At 39.9% G+C, this 24,829-nt stretch overlaps 1 protein-coding gene across 7 annotated transcripts in view; it reads right to left on the reverse strand.

Annotated features, from left to right (window-relative positions):
• Positions 1-4,519: 4,519 nt before the first annotated feature.
• The window catches only part of LYST (lysosomal trafficking regulator), a 153,754-nt gene continuing 133,444 nt past the window's right edge, over positions 4,520-24,829 (reverse strand). For all 7 annotated transcript variants that reach the window (XM_006122067.4, XM_075924798.1, XM_075924800.1 and 4 more), the window contains 8 exons: positions 23,215-23,404; positions 20,167-20,303; positions 18,488-18,586; positions 13,864-14,003; positions 13,467-13,564; positions 10,216-10,372; positions 9,903-9,974; positions 4,520-6,707 (listed from right to left, as the gene is read on the reverse strand). In XM_006122067.4, the coding sequence (XP_006122129.2) occupies positions 6,569-6,707; positions 9,903-9,974; positions 10,216-10,372; positions 13,467-13,564; positions 13,864-14,003; positions 18,488-18,586; positions 20,167-20,303; positions 23,215-23,404 (1,032 nt within the window). In that variant the 3' untranslated portion in view covers positions 4,520-6,568. The remainder of the gene's footprint in view (positions 6,708-9,902; positions 9,975-10,215; positions 10,373-13,466; positions 13,565-13,863; positions 14,004-18,487; positions 18,587-20,166; positions 20,304-23,214; positions 23,405-24,829) is intronic.

Below are 24,829 nucleotides of genomic sequence, written 5' to 3' on the forward strand. Positions count from 1 at the left end.
TGGCACCCTTAGGATCTGATGGGTGCCAAATGAGAGAACATGCTGAAGCTTAAGAGGACACTATTGTCTGTAGCACTACCACCACTTCCACTGCTTACTGGGCTCCTGCTATTTAGTGGTTAAAAAAGAGCTAAATAACAGTACACAACAGAGAGAACCTGGACTGGTGGCTATAAAACTTTGAGACTGTAGGAAACTGTGGGAAAGTAATACAAAAGGAGAAATTTCACTACACTAATGGTACACACAAAAATGTTGTGGTCATTTGGAGCAGCAAGTATAATCTTAACAACATGCTTCTTAGAAATCTTGGGTCAAGGGAATCCTGGAACCATAAGGCTGTATTTTCAGAAAACCAACCAATGTGACTATACATTTTCCTTAGGGTTCTTAGTAATTCTTAGTTTTACATATATGCTGCAACATTTTTCAGTTCCCATATTAAATGCACCAGTTTGATTTCAGTTTTTACAATTTTTTGAAGTTATTTACAGTTCTCTCCAGACCTCATCAGGGTGGCTTCACCCTCACTCAGTGAATTCATCATTAACTCAAATATGATAGCACCTTCCTCAGTAGCTTTTGTGATGTAAACTCTCATGCCCTTGTGATTAGATTGTGATTACAACACAGCACAGTTATTTAAGAGCAAAAACAGCCACTGGTCACTTGCCTTGATTTGAACCACTGGATTCTGAAACACCATCTCAAGCCCACAACCTGCCTCTCCTCCTCCCTGCACTGCTGATACAGAGGCAGCAGAATCAGAGGCAGCAGTATGGTGGCTGACTCTCCCCCCATGTGTAACTTTCAGTAGTTTCACATTTAGATAAATACATTTTAACATCCCTACTACTCCAATATACTAAACTCCTTCTCTTTGGCACTCCTGGGCCCTGATTGGCTGCGTCATCAGCAACCACTCTGGCCTGCTCAGAAGACCTGTTCCATGCCCCTTACCAGAGATGAGCATGACAGGACCTTAAGGCCTACAGCATATGGTCTCTGGGTCTAGTACACCTCACCACACCATCCATTCCCAATGCCCTTGTCAAAAACAGAGATCATTAACAGTTCTTAGGAAACAAAGAGCAGTCCCGTGGCACCTTAGAGATTGACAAAGGTATTAGTTCATAAATTTATTAGTCTCTAAGGCACTACAGAACTGCTCCTTATTTTTAAAGTTACAGACTAACCACAGCTACCCCTCTGAAAGTTCTTAGGAAATAGAGCTAATAAGAAAATCTTGCCCAAGGTGAAATGACATAACAGGGGAATTCAGCTTTGAGGGAAAGGGATAGATTAACATTGATCTAATAGATAGTTTAACACTGCAAATGAAGACTGAAGCACAAAGGTCAGCGGCATTTAAGAGAATTAAAATTTTCTGAAAAAAAGATAGCACCCTAGAGTAGTAAGTAGTTTGTAGTTAGCAGGTGATCCTGGACATGAATTTTAGTTTAATTCTGTCCTTAAACAGAGCTGTAGTTCAACTTACTCATGAGTACTTTTGTTAAGTAAAAGAGAGCAGAATAATTATGCCCTATTTTCAAGGATATTCTGAAACAACATACACCACAGCACAACTTGTGATTGTACAGGAATTTGAGTAATATAGCGTCTTATCAACATTACTTTGGTTCCTTGTCACTATAGCACTATTTTACAACTTGGAAATGCATGACCATTTATTTTCTAATTTGTTTTCTTGGCTTGTGCAAACCACTAAAATACTACTCTGTTTTAATTATTTTTAAACAGCAAAGCAATTCATCTTCAATTAACAAATCAATTTTTAAATTATAACAATGACAAAGCTTGAAACCACATTTTAAAAGTGTTATGGTTTAGAAATGTATTACTATCAAAGTCCTCCAGACTAAAGTATTTATGTCAAGTTTCAACCCACCCTTATTTATTGAAAAAAGAATGACTCTGAAAATAGTCACCATCTTTCACCTGGACAAAGACCAAGCAACTAAGTCTATGATCCTGTCCATCAAACTACATGCCATATTTTCTAATGTAATAGTAATGTGTACATTGCATTCTGAATTTGCTGTAGTAGAAGCTCTAATTAACAGCATAAGAAAAGGCATATCAACTCAGATCAGTGGTCACTCTAGCACAGTATTCTGTTCTCTGACAGCACTTAGAGCCAGATGCTTCAGAAGGAATCAACAGAATAGGGCAATTACTGAGTGACCTGTCCCATTCTCCAGTCCCAGCTTCAGCAGTCTGAGGTTTGGGAATACCCAGAGTATGGGTATGTGTATCTGATCATTTTAGCAAACAGCCATTGATAGTCCAATCTGTGAATTTAGCTATTTTTTTTTTGAACAGAGTTACATTTCTGGTCTTCATAACATCACATGTTACACAGTCAACTTGAGCTGGGGGAATTAGTATTTTCTGAACTGGGCTTTAGACCTGCTGCCTCTTAATTTAACTGGGTGACCCTGGTTCTTGTGTTATTGTAACCCACACATTGGTGTGTAGGTTACATTATTTGAAAGGGTTAATAGAACTTCCTAACATTCTCCACACTGTTTGTGATTTTATAGACCTTTATCAGATCTCCTCTCAGTCATTACTTTTCTAAACTTTTTAATTTCTTCTCTCTCATGACAGCTATTCCATGCCCCTAATCACTTCAGTCATCCTTCTTCGCACCTTTTCCAATTCTCATACATCTTGTTTAAGATGGGGCAACCAGAACTGAACACTGTATTGAAGGTGAGGGCACACCATGGCTTTAGATAGCATTACATTTTCTGTCTTATTATTTATCCTCCCTTTCCTAATGATTCCTATTAGCTTTTTTGACTGACACTGCACAATGAGCAAATTTTTTTGAGAACTCTCTTTTTCTTGAGTGGTAACAGTTAAGTTAGACCCCACCTTTTTTATATGTAACTAGGATTATGTTTCCAACATGCATTATTTTGCACTTTCAAATTAATCTGCTGTTGTTACTTACGGACCCATTTTTGTGCGATCCATTTAGTACTGAAGTCAGACTTACCAGCATGCAATAGCCAAGATCATCTTGAGCTTTTTATAAAAATCTGGCATTACATTAGTTACCCTCCAGTTAAACTACTTAGTACAAGAAAAGCCTGTTGGCTGTACCATCATAAATCCTTAACAGGAAGGTAAGTTTATCTGTTTGGAGAATTATGTATTGTAAGTAGCAAATCTCATGGTTTTTTTGTCAATTTAGAAAACCTGACACCAATAAACTATCAAAAGTTACAAAAGGTAACAAAGGAATTTTTCTCCAATTGGTAAGAAGATAAGGAATCAGTAGCTAAATAGGGACCGTTTGCTCCTCTATAAACTTTTTCCCAGCAGTTCTTATACCAGAGCAAGTAAATGATCATTCATTGGTGTCCACTGGGGAGACAGTAGGGAACTAAATCCTGAGATATTCGCTTAGGCAAAATAAAATATTAATAAACTTTAGTGGGATTTTTGGCTAAGTAAAAAATTGACCAGGAGCCTCAGAATATGGGCCACTGTCATTAAGTCTTTAGTAAGCACCCATAAATAGTTCGTTTAAAAATCAAAGTCTTAATTTAAGGAAAGGCATCAAATCCCATGAACAGTTCTACATCTGCTAACCCTTGCTCTGTAATGGAGGCATAACTACAGCAGGATTTAGGGATTTAAAATCCCATTTAGTTGGTTAATGACCAGTTCAACCTCTTTGTTTAACCAGTTAACTGATTAAAAGGAGAATGAACAGGGAGGGCACTCTACTCCAGGAGGAGTGGGGCGCTCTGCTGGCTGCACTCATGTACCTGTTAACTGGTTACCCATTCACATCCCTAACAGGATTTCATGGGGGTGCAAAGATCTGCACATATGGATTTGCTTGCAGGACTGCAATTCAGTTGAAGCTTTTGCTGTTACCAGCAATGGCTGAGCCACCTGTTGTTGCTACACAAGTCAAAGAAATGATTGGTCATATTTAATATCTGTAGGTGCTTAAGTAATGGCATGAAAATCTCTCAGTCCATTTTATGTCATTTCCTGGTGAAAATGTTATGGATTTTATGGTGAAAATAAAAAAACATAACATGGGAAAATGAGAGCTAGTACATGTGAGAACCAAGAAAAACTGAACTGAAGTAGGTTGCAAAACAGTGGGTTATATAAAAAAGTATATTCATGTCAGATTGTTTAAACAGCGTTATTCATACACTGTCATAGTTGTACAGAAAAATCTCTCCCCTTTGAGGAGTTTACTATCTAAATTAGACAAAACAGCAAGTGATCAGATTAGCAGCAATTGGAGGGAAGGTGGTTACAAAACAGAGAATGGACAAAATTCTGCCCTCAGTCACATCCAGGTAACTCTACTGCCTTCAGTGCGGTTGCCTACATGTAAGAGGTGGCAGAATTTAGCCCTGGAACTGGTTCTGTGGTGAATATAATTTGTTGAATTCACTTTTTATATGAATAAGTTAAGGTACAGGAACAGTAATAAATCGCACTTGAGAAGTGAACAATGGAATGCCTTTTATCTATATTTGTATCAAATTAATGATTTATTACCCAAACACCACAGGTGGCAGTGTATACAAAGACAGTGCAGCATGTGATTATTTACAGGAATTTTCAGCCTGACATGCACAAATACTATCATGAGGTTTTTTTTATATTTCCAAAACAGGTTATCAAGCTGAATAAATATTCCCTGCTTCAAAAGTTAATTTGTTTTACATAAAAATATAATATTGCACTTTTTACAACAACAGCTAATTTGCATATCTGAGATTTATAACAAATGGAATGCTGCTTTTTAAAAAATAAGACTCAATGAGCAACATCCCATATTTAAATTGGGGAGCAAGTAAAAGCCTCAAAAAACAAAAGTTTTAAATGAAGCACATTACTTTTACATGAACCCAAAAACCTTTGTCTGTATTCAAAAGTATGAAAAACATGATTAAAGCCAGCTTGTAAGGCATAGCTACAATATATGCATTTTAAAAAGTTAAATTCATACAGTACGCAGACATTTGCTTATTCACTGATCCAAAAGATCTATTTTCAGAATATGAACAGTGGGAAGATCCTTGTACTTAATCTATATTTTTTTTTTGAAAATTTAGGAGACATATACTTGGAGTTTTCAGAACAAATGCACAGATTGCATGTGTATTATGATTTGCAGGTATCTATACATATTTTGCCTGCACCAGATGATACATTATAGATCTTAAGGTACAGTGTTTTGCAGGACAATAAATGCATGCAATGAATACAAATATAGCCATTAAAATCTATACAGTAGAAGTGGAATGTGTAAGTGATTTAAAGGAAAAAATAGGTTTTAACAACTTAATGGGTTTCAGTAGCATTCTTGGGTTGTAACTTCTTTTCCTACTGGAAGCATATAATTATGCTCAGCTGATACTGGTTTTCCAAATAATTCAATTTAGTGTGGCCTGTATAGAGAACACTATAAAAATTCACCTTCAAATTCAATTGATAGGTTGTGAACTATTAAACCCTGACTTGACTGCATGTTCCTTTTTCAAAGATTAGCACCTAGGAATAAGTGTCATATTTGCACTCTAGGTCTGTGTAAACTTTTCTGAATGATCTGATGTATATGAAGAATACTGATTAGTCAAGCAGTTATGGTCTTAGTCAGACATTTTGCATGTATTGAATGCTCACATGACACTAAATGGGAACAGATGATATCTACGCTTTATTTTTTGAATTTTGAAACTCTGAGATGTATGCTAAATATATTCTACCACCTGGATTCATAGTACCTAACTAGTGTTATGCATTTATGAAACTTAAAATTAGATGATAAAATCCTCATTTAATTATTGCTTCATGATGCCATGAGAGGTCTGGTTGATATTAAAGCAGACATATTGGTTTCTATCTATTAGAAGACAATGGTCCTATTAGAGCTGAGAAGAAAATTAGCAAAAACTATGAAATATCAGGAAATAACAGAAGTTCAGATTTCAGCATGATGACAAAACAAAGTGGTTGGTACATAAAGCACCTACTGAGTTATTTGCTTCTCAAAAAAAGCAGTTTTGAATCCATTTTTAAATGTTTCAGTCTCAGAGCCAATTGGACTATACTGACTAATCAGATAAACATTTAAGAAGACTGTCAATGTGTGTAAGAAATTTTAATGCTATTGATACTTTACAACACAAAGAATAAAAGAGAAAGTCACCACTAGTGATTCAAGATTTGGGATACTTGTGTTCAAGAAATTATTTTAAAAATGTTATTACATTTTACACTGCAGCATTTCAGCTTGTTGGTTAGAGCATGTACGTGCCACGTAGCCTATATCAAAGTCTATAAAACCAGAACTTCCCTGTAACCTTGATATGGTTTAAAATTTGGGGCATGCATATACACATTTTACAGTTGCCTCAGGCGGACTGATATATGCTTTTGTCAACTCACTTGTTTTAAAGATAGTCAATACATTTCAAAATCCAGTTAAATAACAGAGGTTCTATGATCTACTCTGGATTTAAAGTGCTTCAGAGATGTGGTGATTTAGCAGCATGAAGAGTCAGCCAGCTGCATAGCTGCTGAGGAATGAGTAGAACATGGGTAGCTTCAAGCGCTGCTGGTCTTTGCGACACCAAGCTATAACAGTTCCTTCATTATTTGCTGTATACAAGTGATGCCCATCACAGGAAAATGTAAGGCTGAAAACAACAACAGATTTTTTTTAATATAATACTTAGCAAATTATACCATGTAACTGAAAATTCAAGAGGAGATACTTAAAAAAAAATACAAACAGCATTAATGCAGCCAACATCAGTGAGGCAAATTCCTATAAGTGCATAATTCTAGTGCTGTATGCACGCACACTCATGGGCAATACCTGCCTGTTCATTTTTCCAACTGCAATTCAAAGTGTTATAAACTTTACTGCCATAAATTGAACTTAATGGCCAGCTTGCTTTTCTCTCTTATTACAAGTAAAATCTGCTGTGCTGCTCTTGTTGTCATGTCCTGAGTGGAACCGTTTCTGCCTGGCAAAGGGTGTTCTCAGTGCAGGATCCATGTCCATGATACCTGCTCTCCGATGGAAGGTCAGAACCAGAGTCTGACAAATTTCATAAGACAAGATTTTTTTATTAAAGGCAGGAATTACTTTTCCTACTGGTAAAACCACTAGTTCTCACTAATCCTTTTATATCAAGAGACTTAACAAAAAGACTTTTTAAAAATTTCTTGTTTCTAATTAATACGATGTGCTGCTGAGGTGACTGATGGCACACATTAAATTAAGAATGACTAAATTAACTCAATGCCAAGATCACAGATTAAATCTGAGGCCCCATTACAAATGTGAAGAAAATTATGTAATCAGTGCAAAGTTAGAGGGGAGTTCACATCTAGCCATTCACACACAAATATTCAGAATCACTAATTGCTCATTTTTACCACAGAACCCAAGTGTTTTGTTTGCTGTAGTTACTGCAATTTGAAGAACTCACTGTGCATAGCAGAATAGTGATAGAAACTCACTGTGCATAGCACTGCCTCTTGTGCTCTGTTTGCATCTTAACCCAGCAAGTCAGTATTTTGGAAGTCGCAATTGTTAAGATGTGGTAACAGTGCTAAGTGCTGGCTTTAACAGTGATAACTGCAATGTTTTAAAATGTTGCTTCAGCAAAGAGCATAATGTCCTTTAACTTTGTTACTGGGTTACTACTGAATAATTATGAAATTTAGGGCATGATCCTGCAAATCCTTCATTCAAGGCAATCCCACTGAGGACATATTTTAGTGAGAGCTTGGACTCCAATTCTGCAAACACTTTAGTGTAAGTGTAGCTCTTACATAAATGATCAGACTCTTCATGTGAACAGAGTTACATGGGTGCTTAATTTCTTGCAGGACTGGGGTGGGGGACTAGCCAGGAGGAAGTGTGTGGGGGGGGAGAACCCACACAGAAACAAAATAAATAAAATAAAATCCACACAAGACATTTACTACTGAAGCTCATACTATAACCATTTAAAATTTGCTTAATTGAAAAGTAAAAAGATTATGTGTCAAATCAGGAGTTAATATGAGAATTCAGTGGAAAAATATTAACTTTTAAAACAAAAACAAAATAGCAAGCATTGTTCCCTTCACAGGGAAATCCTTCAAGTTTCAGTCTGGCTACGTCTACACTGGCCCCTTTTCCGAAAGGGACATGTTAATTTCACAGGTCGTAATAGGGAAATCCGCGGGGGATTTAAATATCCCCCGCGGCATTTAAATAAAAATGTCCGCCGCTTTTTTCCGGCTTTTAGAAAAGCCGGAAAAGAGCGTCTACACTGGCCCCGATCCTCCGGAAAAAAAGCCCTTTTCCGGAGGATCTTATTCAAAGTAGGAATAAGATCCTCCGGAAAAGGGCTTTTTTTCCGGAGGATCGGGGCCAGTGTAGATGCTCTTTTCCGGCTTTTCTAAAAGCCGGAAAAAAGCGGCGGACATTTTTATTTAAATACCGCGGGGGATATTTAAATCCCCCACGGATTTCCCTATTACGACCTGTGAAATTAACATGTCCCTTTCGGAAAAGGGGCCAGTGTAGACGAGCCCTCTGTGTTTATCTCATCCTGCTAGCAGCTGAGAATAGTTATTACTGTCATGTTACAATGTATTTGTGCTCATTTTACTGTCACGAGAGACTACAGGCAGTCCCCGAGTTACGTGGATCCGACTTAAGTCGGATCCGCAGTTACGAACGGGGCTTAAGTCGGATCCGCAGTTATGAACGGGGCTTTTCTCACCCCGGAGGACGGGACGCCCAGATGTGCCGCGGTCCGCCGCCCCAGTCCTCCGAGGCAAGAAAAGCTGCTCCCCGTCTCCCTGCTCTGCAGGGAGACGGGGAGCAAAGCCTTGGAGCACGCCCGCAGCGGGATAGCCCGGGCGCGCTTGAGCTGTCCCCCTGCGGGCGTGCTCCGTGGCTTTGCTCCCCGTCTCCCGACCAGCAGACCAGGGAGACGGGAAGCAAAGCCGCGGAGCACGCCCGCAGCGGGACAGCCCAAGCACACCTGTGCTGTCCCGCTGCCGGCATGCTCCAAGGCTTTGCTCTCCCTCTCCCTGGTCTGACCAGCAGACCAGGGAGATGGGGAGCAAAGCCTCGGAGCACGCCAGCAGTGGGACAGCCGTGGTGCGCCTGGACTGTCCCGCTGCGGGCGTGCTCTGCGGCTTTTCTCCGCGTCTCCCAGGTCAGCAGAGCAGGGAGATGGAGCAAAGCCGTGGAGGACTTGGGCGGTCCCGCCACCCCTGTCTCCCTGGTCTACTGGGGGGGGAGGGGTCCAGCTAGTGCCTCCCCCCCAGCAGACCAGGCTTTTCTTGCCTACCCCTGGGGTAGAGCAGCTGGGGGCTGCCGGGTTGGTCCCGCAGCGCCGCTCCGGACCAACCTGGCAGCACCCCAGCTGCTCTGCCCCAGGCGTCCCCAAGTCAGCCGCTGCTGAAACTGACCAGCGGCTGACTACAGGAAGCCCGAGGCAGAGTTGTTCTGCCCCAGGCTTCCTGGAATCAGCCGCTGATCAGTTTCAGCAGCAGCTGACTTGGGGACGCCTGGGTTTCTTAAGTTGAATCTGTATGTAAGTCAGAACTGGCGTCCAGATTCAGCCGGTTGAAACTGATCAGTTTCAGCAGCAGCTGACGCCAGTTCCGACTTACATACAGATTCAACTTAAGAACAAACCTACAGTCCCTATCTTGTACGTAACCCGGGGACTGCCTGTAGTTGGATTGTGTGACTGTTTTCAGATCTTTTTTTCCCTCCACTTCCCCCATTTGCAGTGTTTCTTTTTTTAAAAACAATATCACAAATTATTTTTAAAAGGTAACTTGAATTATTTTTAAGCAGCAAAAACATATTTTACCTTACAATAGGTTTATTTGACTTAGGAAATGTAATTTCCCGCACAGGTTTCAAGTCCCATGTACTCCAAAGCCTGAAAGAAAGAAAAAAGTAATTATTTTCTCTATATTCAACTTAACCTAAACATTTAGGGATGAACATGCATTTAATTTGAGAAACTGCAAACAGCTGAACAGCTAGTTCAACTTTTTGTAAAGTAGAACATTAGCATAATTTTAAAACAGCACACAATATAAAAAAATGATGATTTTATATTATTTTAAGTGTTTATCAGCAAAAGTACTTTAAACACGAGGAGGAGAGTATGCTCTTACCTCACAAGCCCATTTTCTAACCCCCCTGCAATAACATTGATGGATACTCCTTCCGGCTGGTTGGAGAAAGCAACAGAGCATATGATTTCCCTGCAGTGTACATGTCCTACAAGATCACCATTTACAGTCCAAAGTCTCAGATCACTGCCCCCGCCAACTGTAACACAAAGTAAAACATGAATTTTACATGATAATCTAGACTATTTGAATAACTATGCCATTTAGCTTTAATGGTCACATCCGCAAAAAATCAGTTTAGTGAAAAGATTAAAACCGACTCGGATCAGAAAGCTGTAGAAATACTATAGTATAGCTATGTTCTCTTTTTACCATATTAAGCGCTCATATAGGCAAACCCAACACAATTAATATGATCTATAATATAAATCCCTACAACTTCAAGAATAAGGAAGCTATATAACATTCTGTTCACCAATATGACTCCTTGAAAATGCCAGTTTTCACATTAGCAGGTCACAGTAAGCACAAATGGGTTTCCCTTGATCTGTCAATGTGTTCACACAACTACATGGTCTTTACTAAAATTCTACCTCTTGTTACCCTATGTTAGTGATCACAAGGTAAGAACAACCTCTACCCCCATGGATGAGAAGGCCTGAGCATGGTAGAGTTCAAGGAAATTAGTATCTTAGACGAGCTTTTTGTAAGGTGCGCAGTGTAGAAATAGCCTATGTTGCTACAGCCACACCATTTTAAGGCACACAGTGTAGCAAAATAACTGCCTGTTATGTAGACGCAGACTAAATTATCTTGAAATAATGCTAATTATTTTCACATAATGTTGCGGTGTAGATGTACCCTGGAAGAGCAGCTCCTGCTGACAAAGTGCTGTTCACACTGGTGCTTTTTGTAGTTAAGTTTTTTTCACACCCTTGAGCGATGAAAGTTTTAGTGACAAAAGGGTAGTGTAGACAAAACCTCAGATTCAGTCTTGGATTGGCCCTGAATGCTAAGACCACGTATCAGAGGTCCTAACAATCAAGATTTCTTTAATATTATAACCTGCTTGTACTTATTTATAACACTGCTTTTTGAAGGGCTGGAAGAGTATATAAACCACCTCCATCTACATGGGAATACCGGAAGGAAGTATTAAAGCAGCTTCCCTAAGAGAGTTTAGAAACCTCTCCTTCACAGCCTGAGTTCCACGAGTCCCCTCCCTCCCCCACCACACACAGAGTAAATGTTGGGACAGTAAACTACTTCTTGCCATATGGATAATAAATTAATATACTTATTTCCCCTACTTCCCTTGATAGGGGAGAAAACTAGATGAATACAAAAAAAGGGAGAAAGGCCTTGTCCAAATGACAGCCTCAAACTGACATTATCCACACTACTGTATAGGATAGAAAAAGTAGCAAAAAGTAATGAGTGTTATTCAGTATACCTCCCTTACAGATACAAATAAGTGATGTAGTATGTGTATGCAGTAAACTTTAAATCATCATGCACCTTAAACTACTTCTAACAGCCCATGTGCAAAGTTGACCTACTATCCAAATACATGATTGGGGATGTGTTAGGAGGAAGAACAATTAAGAAAAAACTGTTTTGTCTCATTTGGCTATGGAACCAGAATATTTCTGTGAAGCCACACTGTTTGCTTTGAGTTACTAAACAATGAACTCTTGTTGTTATACTAAAAGACTTACGCTGTGCTGCCTGGATCTTTCAAGGTAGGGGGCTGATGCATGGGGGGGGGGGGGGGGGGGGAAGAAAGGCTTAGGGCTGGGGGGCGTGTCTCATCTGGCAGGGCATTTTCTTTCTCCCTCCAGCCCCACTGTATAGCAGGGCTTTCTCCCTCCCTCCCCCTCCAGCGCTGTACCCAAAGGCTGAGGTGGGGGGAAGGTTTTGGGGCAGGGGGGCTACTTATTTGGTCTAGTGGCAGGCATGACTGAGCCCCAGCCCTACTGGCCACTCTTGGTGGTGCTGCTCCCAGTAATCACTCCGCAGTATAGTTCTCCTAAAGCAACTGAGTATTGCGTCCCTCCTCTCTGCCCCCTCCTTTTCTAAATTATTGAAAACAGTCCCATTCCCAGCACTTCCTGTTTTCCTTGCACAAACAAACCCTGAACTTGCTTTAAGTTAGGATAAGAGGAATCTATACCAAATTTGGTGGTCCTAGCTCTTACTGTTTAGGAGGAGCTCTTGAACAAATGGAATCACAGATAGACAGATGCTCTCATCTCTGTCTCATGCCTCAATATAGTGCATATGTATCAAGGAACATCTGAATATTTAGTAAAACTACAGTTTTGGCAAAGAATAATTTTGCTTTGTATAACTCCTAGGAGTAAACAGTACTTTGGAAAACAAATAATTGCTATAACAAAAGTCATTAACTTAATAGAATGTGAATCTCTTGGAACTCAAACTCTCAAATCTTTTTGAAAATCAAAATACAGTAAAACTCCATTAGTCCATTATCCAGTGCTCCGGCACTCCTGATGTTCCAGCACCATCAGGAACCTGGAAGTGCTCAGGGCAGTTGGACAATTGGAGCTGCTCTGCGCCCATCTTCCACGATTCAGCCGCTGCTGAAACTGACCAGCAGCTGAATCGGGGAAACCGGGGGCAGAGCAGCTGGGGTGCTGCCGGGTTGGTCCCATAGCACTGCCCCTCGGGGCTGCAGGACCAACCTGGCAGCACCCTGGCTGCCCTGTCCCAGGCGTTCCCAAGAGCAGCTGGGGTGCTGCTGAGTTGGTCTCGCAGCGCTGAGGGGCGGCTCTACCAGACCAACCCAGCAGCACCCCAGCTGCTCTGCCGCAGGTGTCCCCGATTCAGCCGCTGCTGAAACTGACCAGCAGCGGCTGAATCAGGGACGCCTGGGGCAGAGCCGGACTATCGGAAGGGGGGGCTGTGAGGGGTCTGGGGTGGCATCCCCCTCACCCCACTCCAGACCCCTCATAGCCCCTCTTTCTGATAGTCTGGCATATCTGATAATCAGGCACCCCCTGGGTCCTAAAGGTGCCGGATTATCGGAAGTTTACTGTATTATATGAACAGTTCTGTTCAACACTATTACACATGACTCCTGCTTCCATACTTGAAACTACAATGAAGATATACACTTTGTACTATATATAGAAATAAAAATGGATAGATGATCAGTTGGCTGCTCAAATGATTCAAGTCACATGACAAACCATGGCACTAGTAAATCTATTTCATCTTTAAATCTGGTCTATAAATGTGGATAGGTTATTTATTCATGATATCATACATACCTGAATCACAAACTGTTACGATATCCCCTGTCATTTCACTAGCAGAGACTGCTGTAACTGGACTCTTGTGTCCGGCAAGACTTTGGACATAGCATAGTCTACAAAAAAATAAAAGATCTCTAAATAACTTGCAGTTTAGCTTCAGAAAATTAACATCTGGAAAAGCTGTCATAAAACCAATTAAGTATTCTCTACTTAAAGAGATAGACAAGTTTTACTCTCTTCCATTCATTCATTCTCGATGTTTTAACATAACAGATGGCAACCAAAACTGAGTTTTGGCTTCACACAAGATGAAAATATTTGGAAAAAAATAATCTGAAATTATTATTTTATCTTAAGGTTTTTAAACACAGTTAGAAAGTAGATATTTTTAGGCTGAGGAAACTATTTATACCTATTCAAATCCCAGATGATGCAGGTTCCATCCTTGCTTACACTTATCATTATACTATATGGTTTGCAGACAAATAAGCTGGTTATCTCTGCTGTGTGACCATATAGATGTATTTGAGATTCCATTTCCATTTCAGAAGGCTGAAAAATAACAATATTAAAATGAGACCTGAATTATTAAACATCAATGTATGTACTGTTTTTGAAGTATGGCTTCCATTGTTTTCAACTGACTCAATAGGTCTAGATCTTAGGGAATTAACTGTAACTCCATGATTAAATACTTTACACCATCAGTTCAGGTGCTGTCTGTAGGACTTATGAAGAGGCAAATATATTGCCAACATATATTAGAGTAAGACATTAACTATGAAAGGCACTATCTTCTTCCTATTCACTACACAAAAAGTTTGAGAAGTTGTATGGCCTCGGGTTTGGTTCTTTTCCAAACATATGTTATGTCAGCATCTCAAAGGAGATGGCAGCTAGATCTCCATATGTCAGTTTGACTAGCTGGAAAGGAAATATTGGGAACTGAGAGGCGGAAACATTTTTGAGTTCGGAAAAGTGACAGTCTAATGTCAAGTGACAGTCTAAAGCAATTACCAAGTAAAAAAGGTTAGCAAAAATCCCTGAGTTACTGAGAACCCAGTGAGCCATTGCCAAGTCCTTTGATGGTGCTTAACTACAGTATATATTAAATTGATGTGAAATTTGAAGCTCTACTCTAATATAGATATTGTCAAAAATTAAATATCAAAAAGAGAAGATGAAGCTGTGCTAAGCAAAGCATTAGCACTTGTTTTATTTCACTTAAATTCTTCAGACTTTTTTTTTTTTTTTAAAGGAGTGGCCTTTAAATTGGAAGAGTTGCTTAATCAAATTAACAGCCCAATTAAGAGAAATACAGCATACAAGGAAATTAGGAAGTTTATACAAGAAAGGTAAACTTATAATGAGTTCTCATAATTCTTCTTTATTGCCTCAGAGCACAGTAATAATCTATGAAGGAAGTTGGAGAGAAAATAGGGCATCTACTAAAAGATGAACACAGGAAAGGAGAAAGAATTGGTAACAGATTTCACTCAACGTGCTAACTGTATTCTATATCATTACCTGAGCAACAAATAGCAATGTACATCTCTGTGCAAGTAATATTGATTACTAGTCAGGACAAGATTGACCTTTAATACTCATAACATGTAGAGTGGTTTCCTTTAATTAATCATAACCATCCTCCTACGTGCCACAGAAGTATGGTCTGCCATTAAGAATTTTAAGAACAGAACTAAAATTAGGCTTTTCATGGAAAGTGTCAAACCATGATTCATTTTTTGCCAAACTATTTTGTTGCCTCATCTTCCCACTTCCCCCAGCTGATGTGTTTGTTTGGGCCACCTTTTACATCTTGCTGACATTTATACAGTAAACTTTCTGGGACAGAGCTTCGCTGTTATTTGTTTCTAAAGCAATGGTGTAGCCAGAAAGGCCCATGTGGGTGGTCGGTCAATGATGGGGGCAGGGTTAAGCCCCAGCACTCCAACCCTGCTCCCCGGCTGCAGTCCTGGGCAGGTAGGGGTAAGCCTTGACTCCACTACCGGGCTGCAGCACCAGAAGGAGCAGACTGGGGCATGCACTGATGCTCCAACCCCATTCCTCCACTGCATGCTAGGCAGAATGGGCCAGAGTAAGCACTGATGCACTGGCCCTAGTCTCTGGCTGGAGCGCTAGGTGGGCTGGTGAGGGGTGGAGAAGCCTGGATGCAGAGTGGGTGGGACACGGTCCACCCAGGCCCACCTGTGGCTATATTCCCTGCTCTATAGCCCCTAATAAAATGGGGACTGAACTTATGATAGTGCCTGCAAACCCCAAATTACAAAGTGACAGCAATGGGAAGCGGTGGAACCCCTAGGACCAAAGAATCTACTTTATTTGTGATAAGTCATGCAACTATGACTTTTCATGCCATCCTCTGCCTGACATATACTAGCAAGTACTGTGTACCATGGAAGATCTCACCTCCTCCTCCTCCAAATCTCTTAAGACTCATTTCTTCCAAAGCTGATATCCACTTCACTACACTAAACCACTCACAATAAAATATATTTTAAAGTAGTATAAATATAAACTAAGTTAAAGTTAACAATATATTTAAAGTTACCCCCATTCTATGGTGCTTTGTGTAAGGCTCTGGAGTGAAGAAATAGACATTTACCACAGAGTTTTATATGTTTGCTCAAAAGTGATATACAATAGGTTAAAATGCCTCCCTCTTTGTTACCAAGAAAGCCCCAGATGGGTTGTTTCACCCTTTAGTTGTTCCAAATCTACTTGCCCAACACCCAGATCCTGTTGACTAAAGCTTTCAAGGGTAGCAATTTGAGTCTAAGGCTAAGAACCTGTTTCTCATAACAGTACTTCAGTAGGGCTTGGGTGGCAGACATTGAAAACAATACCTGGGAGAAGCAGCAGACAAGAGATGTTTGGACATTTTCTAACACAGAGATATGGTTCGCTAGAACTCTGAAAACAGGGCTCTCTAGAGCCTTATGTCTGTCCATTAGCAATATCATACCCGTCTCCTTGAACATGATGCTTTAAATAATTAACACATGAAAATCTGCTCCTGATTTCCTGTACTGCATTTATAATAGGCTGTTCCACTAGATCAGCACTCAGCTGTGGGGTTGAATACAGAACAGATGCTAGCAAACATGATAGCATTCCCTATAGCCCTGTCTCAAGCAACTGACTAAACAACAGATGCTACAAAACTGGCAGCAAGGTCATGCTGCCTGAGGTATACAGAAACGTCAGTGCTGAGGGATTCAGCAAACATGAGCCCATAAGACACCTGAGAAACAAAGCAAACAACTCACATTCACAGTTCTAAAGTACCTTACAGCTGTCAAGTACAAACTGCTAGTTTATTTTTAAGCATTAAAAAAAAACAACCCACAAGTATTTCTGTACAAAAAAAAGTTTCTTTCCTATTTTACATAGCAAAACACGTAACTGATATTACTTGGGGCTTCAAAAATTAATTGCTCACAGTGGGTGGACTTTTCTGGTGTGTGTGTGCGCGGGGGGGGGGCTTGAGCCATGAATTGCTACTAAGTTTTAACTTTAAAATAAACTATCTGCAGAAAAAATTATGCTTCTGTTGCTACTCTTTAGATTTATCGAGCAAAAGCAACATAAAACTAACAATACTGTGGTCCGTTTAACTGCTGCTATTCAGAATCCTGTGCCATAAGATGAACTGTCATGAACTATTTCAGTGATTTGATGCCTCTTGAGAAAAAGTTATGAACTACTGACTGATACTGGAGTTATTCACAAGAACGAAGATGACCTAAACCAGTAGTCAAAAATCCTGGCCCCATTACAGGTCTATCTGATTGTATGTGGCTTCTTACACCCTGCTTATCACCTTGATAGCTGAGCATCTTCCATCAATGCATGAAGCAACATGACTAACACTTGCCACATGTTTTTTATTCTCATCACCTCCCCAGGGAGAAAGGTGTGTGCAGGGGAACATTTTGGTAAGGACTCTTAAATTATGTAGTACATGATGTTGTAAGTCTACCTTGGAGAAGGCAAGGTCAGAGAAGATACACTTTAAGAGCAGAACATGATACAGTTTGCAAGAGTCCTTCAAATCTTACTGGCCCCCCAAGAAAATTCTGTCTTCTGCACAAATCGGCTTTAACCTTATTAGACAAAGCTTCAGTGTATCAGAGGACTAACTCTGTTGATTGTGGTCTTCATTCCAGAGCTTTAGGTGATATTTTAGATACTCTGGGCCAAGGCCATTGAGCACATGGAAGATAAGGACCAAACCCTTGAAACTGACTTGATGTTCTGTGGTGAGTGCATGCAGAGAATGGAGGGCAGGGTTGATCTGTTTGTAGTAGCCAATGTCACGGAGGTGTGCTGCAGAGTTCTGTACTAGTTCTTGGGGATAGTGATACTGTTGTACATGGTGAAGAATATTCTGAAGGTTGTGTCATCTGCATATTGCTCTTGCTAGAGTTCACATTATCTGACCAATATGCCTAGTGGGTGAATGCAGATGTTCAACAAGCACCAGGAAAAAATAGATTATTGTGGGACTTCACAAAGAAGTGGTTTAGTGGCAGAAGTGCTATTTTCTTATCCTTATTCATTGGTTCTCCCCCTCAGAGAAGAACTTTAGTCACTTGAGTGCACTATCATGGACCCTGTAACCTCTCAGACAAGACAAGTTTATGTACTGCATGGCTAATAGTGTCAAATGTTCTAGAGGATGAGAATGGATGTCTTCCCTCCAGCCATCAGTGCCATTAAAGCTGTTTCAAGTTCCACGACCTGTGCTGAAGCCACATTACACCATGTTCAGAATATTAACTTTAGTAAGATGAGCTTGTAGTTGGCCTTCAGATAGCCTCTTTAAGCTTGTTCATAAACAGGAAGTTTGACAAGACTCCCATTGCCTTCAGAAACCCTAAATAATATAAGGCAATTCCAGCTAAGTATTTTTTCTCCTCTAGTTTTAGGGAATGGAGTAAAGAACAGAAAGGATAAGAAAAGAAAAACAAAGCAACAATTAAATTCCTAATTATAAATCCTGTAACACTTACCACATTACTAGAGAACCTGTTCATATACGCTGTGATGACGCCAGATTTGCTACCAGTAAAAAGCTGGCAACTGTCCGATACCCAAGCACAACTTGTTACCTTTGAAGAGGGGTGGGGGGAAAAAAGGAGAGCCAGAGAAAATTAAGTAATATTTTAAATGCATTCTATTTTACCATGCCTAGCTATTTTATCAAATCTGTTTTTATTTGTTTTAAGAAACTGAGCAAAACAAGAAATAAATTATATTTCTAGGAATGGAAGCCCCCAAGAGCAGTTTAATATATTTTGCACAGCTAGAATGTTAAAATTATGGGTGAAATTATGTGGTGCACATCTAAAATGACAGCATAGTTCTCTCAATTCAAAGAGATGAAGGTAGATGTTAAGGTGTCTTTCTACACACCCCCAATACTGGGCAGCCCTAAGAATCTGTATAAGTTATGGCAACCTCCTAGAGCTATGTGCTGTGTTCCTTGTGCACTTCTGCCACCTATCCCACATTCTTACTGCTGTCTATCTTTCACACTACCTTTGCTGGAAGAATCATATCCCAATCAGATGCAGGGCTTTCTGAACACTTTTATGCAGTTGTGACTCTTATGTAGTATGAAGGGGCCAGTGTGGGGTGAGGGTCTAATTCATGGCTTTTTCCATTTTGTCTTTTATCAACATTTTTTTACTGTACAGACAATAGAACCAACAATGAGGCACTTATTCTGCATCCCCCCCCCACCCAGCATTTTAAGGCACCTATGATGTTCCCTACTTTTGTTCTCAGTCTAGAAACAAAGTGTTTGGGAAGTTCTATAAACTCATGACGACACATCCAATAATGTTTTTTCTCCTGGAGAGAGCATCAGAATCTGAAGCATTCAGAAAAGATTTGGGGAGGAGAGAGATTTAAGAGACACATTTAGTGGAGAAATAAGAGGGATATTTGGTGGACAGAAATGGAAGAGGACCAAAAAAGTATAATGAAGTTTTCCAGAGGGGAGAAGGAGGCATATATTTTGAAGCAGTGCTTGGAGGCTCATTCAAAAATGGTTATGCTCCAGAAAACAAAAATGGTATTTAGCATAGCTCCTACATAGACAAAAGCAAAATACTTTAATCAGCAAAGCAAATGAGTGCAGCAGAGTTTAAACCTGAGATGCAAGTTTGTGTCTTCTCCTCCATGATATTCTTGTTTTTAAGAACTGATTGAAATTTTTATGATCAATAATAAAGAATGTCTTCAAGGAGCAAGTGATGTTGAGATTGCTACAAATGGGCTACAGAGCTTTACATCTCTGTTACTGGTGCAAGCATGAACAAGATTGCTGGTCACTAAAGACAATGGGTTATGGTATGTAGTTAGTGATCTGCGGGATCCACCTTTGTTCCCACTGGATACATGTTCACATCACATTTAGCACCCGTTGCTAGCACTTTTGGAGACTCCAAGCATTATGTGGACATGAATGCTAAACCTTTGCATTGTTAGAAACTGTTCCCCAGAAGCGATAATGACGTGAACCAAGGTTCAGGTGATCAGGAATAGTGGTGGAAGACTATCAAATTTGTACTGTCACTACGTAGGCTGTACATGTTCCCTATTAAAAATAGATTTCAGTAGTGTTGTATACAATTTTACACAAATACATGAATTTTACAATCAGAAACATGTCAAGGAGTTTTACCTGGTGCAACTGTGAACTCTGTATAAAATTTATTGGTGGTTCACTTTGCTTGCTTTTTAGTCTTAAAATGTTATCAGCATATCCCCAACTCAATATGGCTGACCACTGGATATCTGTGCTGTGCATGCTTCTCACACCTGTAGGAAAGGCATAAAATATTTTGTGTCAAGTATACTGTCACAATTTCAGGGTTACTGCATCTTTGCCTCCTCCCTCTCCAGTCTTCCTTGAGGACAGTCGTATACAGGCAGTCCCCGGGTTACGTACAAGATAGGGACTGTAGGTTTGTTCTTAAGTTGAATTTGTATGTAAGTCGGAACTGGTACATATTGTAGGGGAAACTCTAGCCAAACATTTCTCCAGAGCTCAGTTTTATTCTCCCACAACTCACTTCTCTCAGTCCTTTATTCTCAAGCTGAGGTGTCTGCTGAGAAAAGCCGCTCCGCGTCTCCCTGGTCTGCTGGGGGGGGGGGGCGCTAGCTTCGCGTCTCCCTGATCTGCTGGGGGGGGGGCGCTAGCTTCGTGTCTCCCTGGTCTGCTGGGGGGAAGCAGCTAGTGCAGGGTTGCCTCACCCCGTTTGTAAGTAGGGATCCAATGTAAGTCGGATCCATGTAACCCGGGGACTGCCTGTACATTTTTAGGCTTCCCATCCATGACTTCTCTTGTTGCAGAGATTCGTATCTCTCTCTCCCTTCAGACTAGGGACTTAGGCTTGAAGTCCTTCACCTCATTGCAATTTCCCAGCAAATCTGACTGGGATCTAGTGCCTGTCATCAACTCTTCCTCCAAGGGCTATAACAGTGTACACCAGTTACCAAATAGCTTTCGCAAAGCAAACTACATTTCTGTTTAGAGCAAAAGTATTATGGGGGTTGGGGGGGGGGGGGAAGAGGAGGAAACAATGAAAACCTACACACTTACTAAAAGCTTACCAGAGGTCACCCCCAACTTCACCACAGGGCTCAGGTAGGTGACAGTTTTTCAGCCACAGAACTGGGTTTGCACCCTAGTTGATCCCAAGTTCATGTCAGTTTTTAGATCAACCCAAACAAATCCTGCATCTGTTCCTTTAATCTCCATTCTCTGAGAACAGGTAAAGGTCTGAGCAGTTAATCACCAGTCAATGGCTCTCTCCTCACATGTCTGGCATTTTGCACGTGGGTGCAGTGGGAAGAGGTTGTGAAATTTATATTAACCACTTGGAAGGAATTCCCCAGTAAGCCCACTTAAACAGTTATTGTTCCAAAATGCATGCCTGTCTGGCACAATTCAGTGTAGTTCATCTGAATGCCTTACAACTCACAAGTCTCACATCTGTTATGTGGGATGACACAGCTATTGTTTTGGCAGCTACTTATAAAAATCTAAGGTTGATATAAAACATGCATCTTGCTTTATTACGCTAGGACACAATAGCCAAAGTTTTTAATAATGGGTGCCTCCAATTAGTGTCTCATATCCATCTTTAGGTTCCTAAATAAAGTGGCCTGATTTTCAGAAGTGTTGAGTGTTGTTCATTGATATTTTTCAAAGTCTGACATTTTGATAAAACTTTTCATTGATATTTTGAATTTGGAGAAGGAAACTATTTTTGTGAAAAATACGTCCTTTTTTGACAGCCTCTATTTCCTTCAGTAGGAATTGCTAAGCAATTACTTGTGTAAGACAGTGTTCTTATTTTAGGGGCCTATGGTATTCAGATCCTAATTTTTTTGAAACTCCTGGCCAGTAAAATGCTTAAATGTAGGAAACACTGTATCACAAATGGGGGAGGAACTAGAGTAGAGTCTTTGGATACCAATACCAGATAAAACACTCCTGTGCTACTGGGGAAACCAGCATTGGAAGGTGCAGTAACACTGTAGCCTCTGTATACGCCTCCAGTCTTGACGGGACAGATAGTGCATCTTGTTCCTGTAGTACTAGTGGATAGCTTGAAGCTGTAGTTGGTATTTGGGGGGTGGTGCTTAATGGATCTTGCTCTGATTTCAGAATCCATGGCTCCTTTTTAATTAAAGCCTGTTTTGAGGCGCATCTTTTTAATATTCCTCCCAGGTGTCTCACCTTTCAAAAGCTTCAGTACCAGAGATCATATAAAGTTAGGTACTAAAGCCTAGTCTTGTGCCTCTTCATTAGCACTGCTGACAGACTGATCTCTGGATTCAGACAAAACAGAAAGAACACTTTGGACCAATGCGGATGTGCCTGATGCCCGCTCTGCATTAGATGGCTTCAAAGGAGAATGGAGTGCCACCTTCACACTTCAGCCTGGCCATTCTATCCTTTGAGCAACACTTCTTAAACCCTTTTTAGATATGACACTTGGGACTCTATTGAAGGCAGCCTGGATGTGGGTCTCTCATTGGCATTAGTTTGCTCCATGAATGACACTATTTGAATCTTGGAGATTGAGATATGGTTCCAGTATCACTCCTGGAATCAAGAGCTGAACTGGTCAGCCTAAGATCTAACACTGAAACTTCTATCTTATAACTATGCAACTAAACTAAGCAAAAAACTGAATATATTTTAATGAGAAATGAGTGAAGAACTTATAGTAGCAAGCCTATAATTGTTCCAAAAACTGTTATGCGCAGTAAGAAAGAAATGAGGAAATTTGGAGAACAACTCTGCCATTTATGCCTGCATGCAGTGGCATAGGACAAGAGAAGATGTTCATATCCCAAACAAGTACTAACTGGAGAAAAATCTCCGATGGGCATGCACTTAGCTACTATGGAATGGACATATACAATCACTAAAAGAATTGAGAGTTTCTAGAGTTTTGAAAATTTTTAAAACTCCTAGTTACTTAACAAAAATACCCAACTGACTGATAATTCTTGAAATCTAGCACCTTTATTAAAAATTTACTTAATTCTATTTACAATCCTTTGCAGATTAAGACTCCAAGCTTGGACACTTTGCTGGAGTATTAGAGTGGAATTATGACATTATAGCATGATTATGGCTAGGCAATTAGTTAAGTTTTGCCAGTAGTTCAGATGTAGAAGATAAATGTTAAACCAATTTCTAGGGCTTCCTTACCTTGCTCTTTGCTGTATATCATCAAAAGGCAGAACTTTCGAGACAAACCACAGATGGCTCTAGTTGGTAGAGCCTGCAGAGAGCCAAACCTTTCTCCATGTGGCTGGCTAAAACAAACAACTGGATCTGGAGCACTTGGGGAACCTACATATTCTCCCCACTTTAAGCCTTTTATCCAAGGCAAAGGACTCTAGTTCAAAGACAAAACATCAATTAAAATAGTCAGTGTAATGAAGCAATGCTATTTTATAGGGAGGAAAAAGTGCATCATACATAGGACTCCTATAAATGATCCTACTCTTGCATTGCTTTATATGATAGGATCTAGCCACTACTAGGTTATAAAGAAAAATTAAAATAGGAAAAAGGCCATTTAATGGCATACGCCAAGATATTAGATTCAAATGAATTTATTTATTCAGAGCAACAAGGTGGGTGAGATCTTTTACTGTGCCAACTTGTTGATTAGGCGAGTTAGTTATGGCTTTGACTGGAAAACTGGTAACTTGCAAGGTTCAAGTAGTTAGTGAAACATCAGTTTTCCATTTCTATAAACATGGGTCAAATTAGGTTTTGGAGAAAATAAGCATCTGAAGTGAAGCAGACTTTTACCACAAGCAATGCTAAATTAGACAAAATGTTGATAAAAATTGCCCACCACCACATATTTTAACACTAGACCAAGAATTCACCATTACCTAACCAGCCAGCAAGCAAACATTTAGGTGCACTGCAAGTGCTGGCATTCTCTTTGCTTTAAGAAAGACTAGTTTTCATTTATTCTACTTTTTAATATATCAAATACTACCCCCAAAAATACAATTTTACATTATAGATTTCTCCCATGATATAGCATTAAAAGTGAAGTGCAATTTAAGGATCAGAATGCCCTGAAGCATTCCCTATTGACAAAGACCAGAGAGCTGACAAGTTGAACTATACTGATCTAATAAGAATTATGTTTGGTGCTTCCTGCACAATAAGCATATCCCAGTGGTCCTCAATTTATTGGAGACTCTCACATTTCAGTACTTTTATAACTCCAAAAAAGTCAATCTGATCGCTGGTATTTTAAAATATAAATTATAGTTTATGGGTACTTAAAAATCACTTGCATACAAACATGAACAAATTGGATTTTTTAAAAATGGTTACTGGCAGAAGTGACAAAGTAATTATTTTGATATTTTTTAAACAAAACTCATTTGCAAATTTCACACACATTTACACATGGAAATTAGAGTGTCTGTTTTTCCATTAGTTATTCCTAAATTTTAAGGGTGAGAAGAATGATAATGAGGTTATACTGCAAATGTGACTAAAAAGTCAATACAGTTATCCTACTATAACAGAAGAACTGCTTTAAAATTTCTTCTTTACTTCTGTTTGCTTACAGGCAAATATCAGGTGAAAAAGCTTGCTTTTCTCCAGATCTAAATTTTGCAAGAGGTCTGAAGCAAAATGTCTTGAAGCTCAGTCTACGGTAACAGATAGGGTGTGTCTAGACTACATGCCTCCTTCGACGGAGGCATGTAGATTAGCCAGATCGGAAGAGGGAAATTAAGCCGCGATTAAAATAATCGCGGCTTCATTTAAATTTAAATGGCTGCCCCGA

The sequence above is a fragment of the Pelodiscus sinensis genome, chromosome 3 (assembly GCF_049634645.1).
Source record: "Pelodiscus sinensis isolate JC-2024 chromosome 3, ASM4963464v1, whole genome shotgun sequence".
Taxonomy (NCBI): Eukaryota; Metazoa; Chordata; order Testudines; family Trionychidae; genus Pelodiscus; species Pelodiscus sinensis.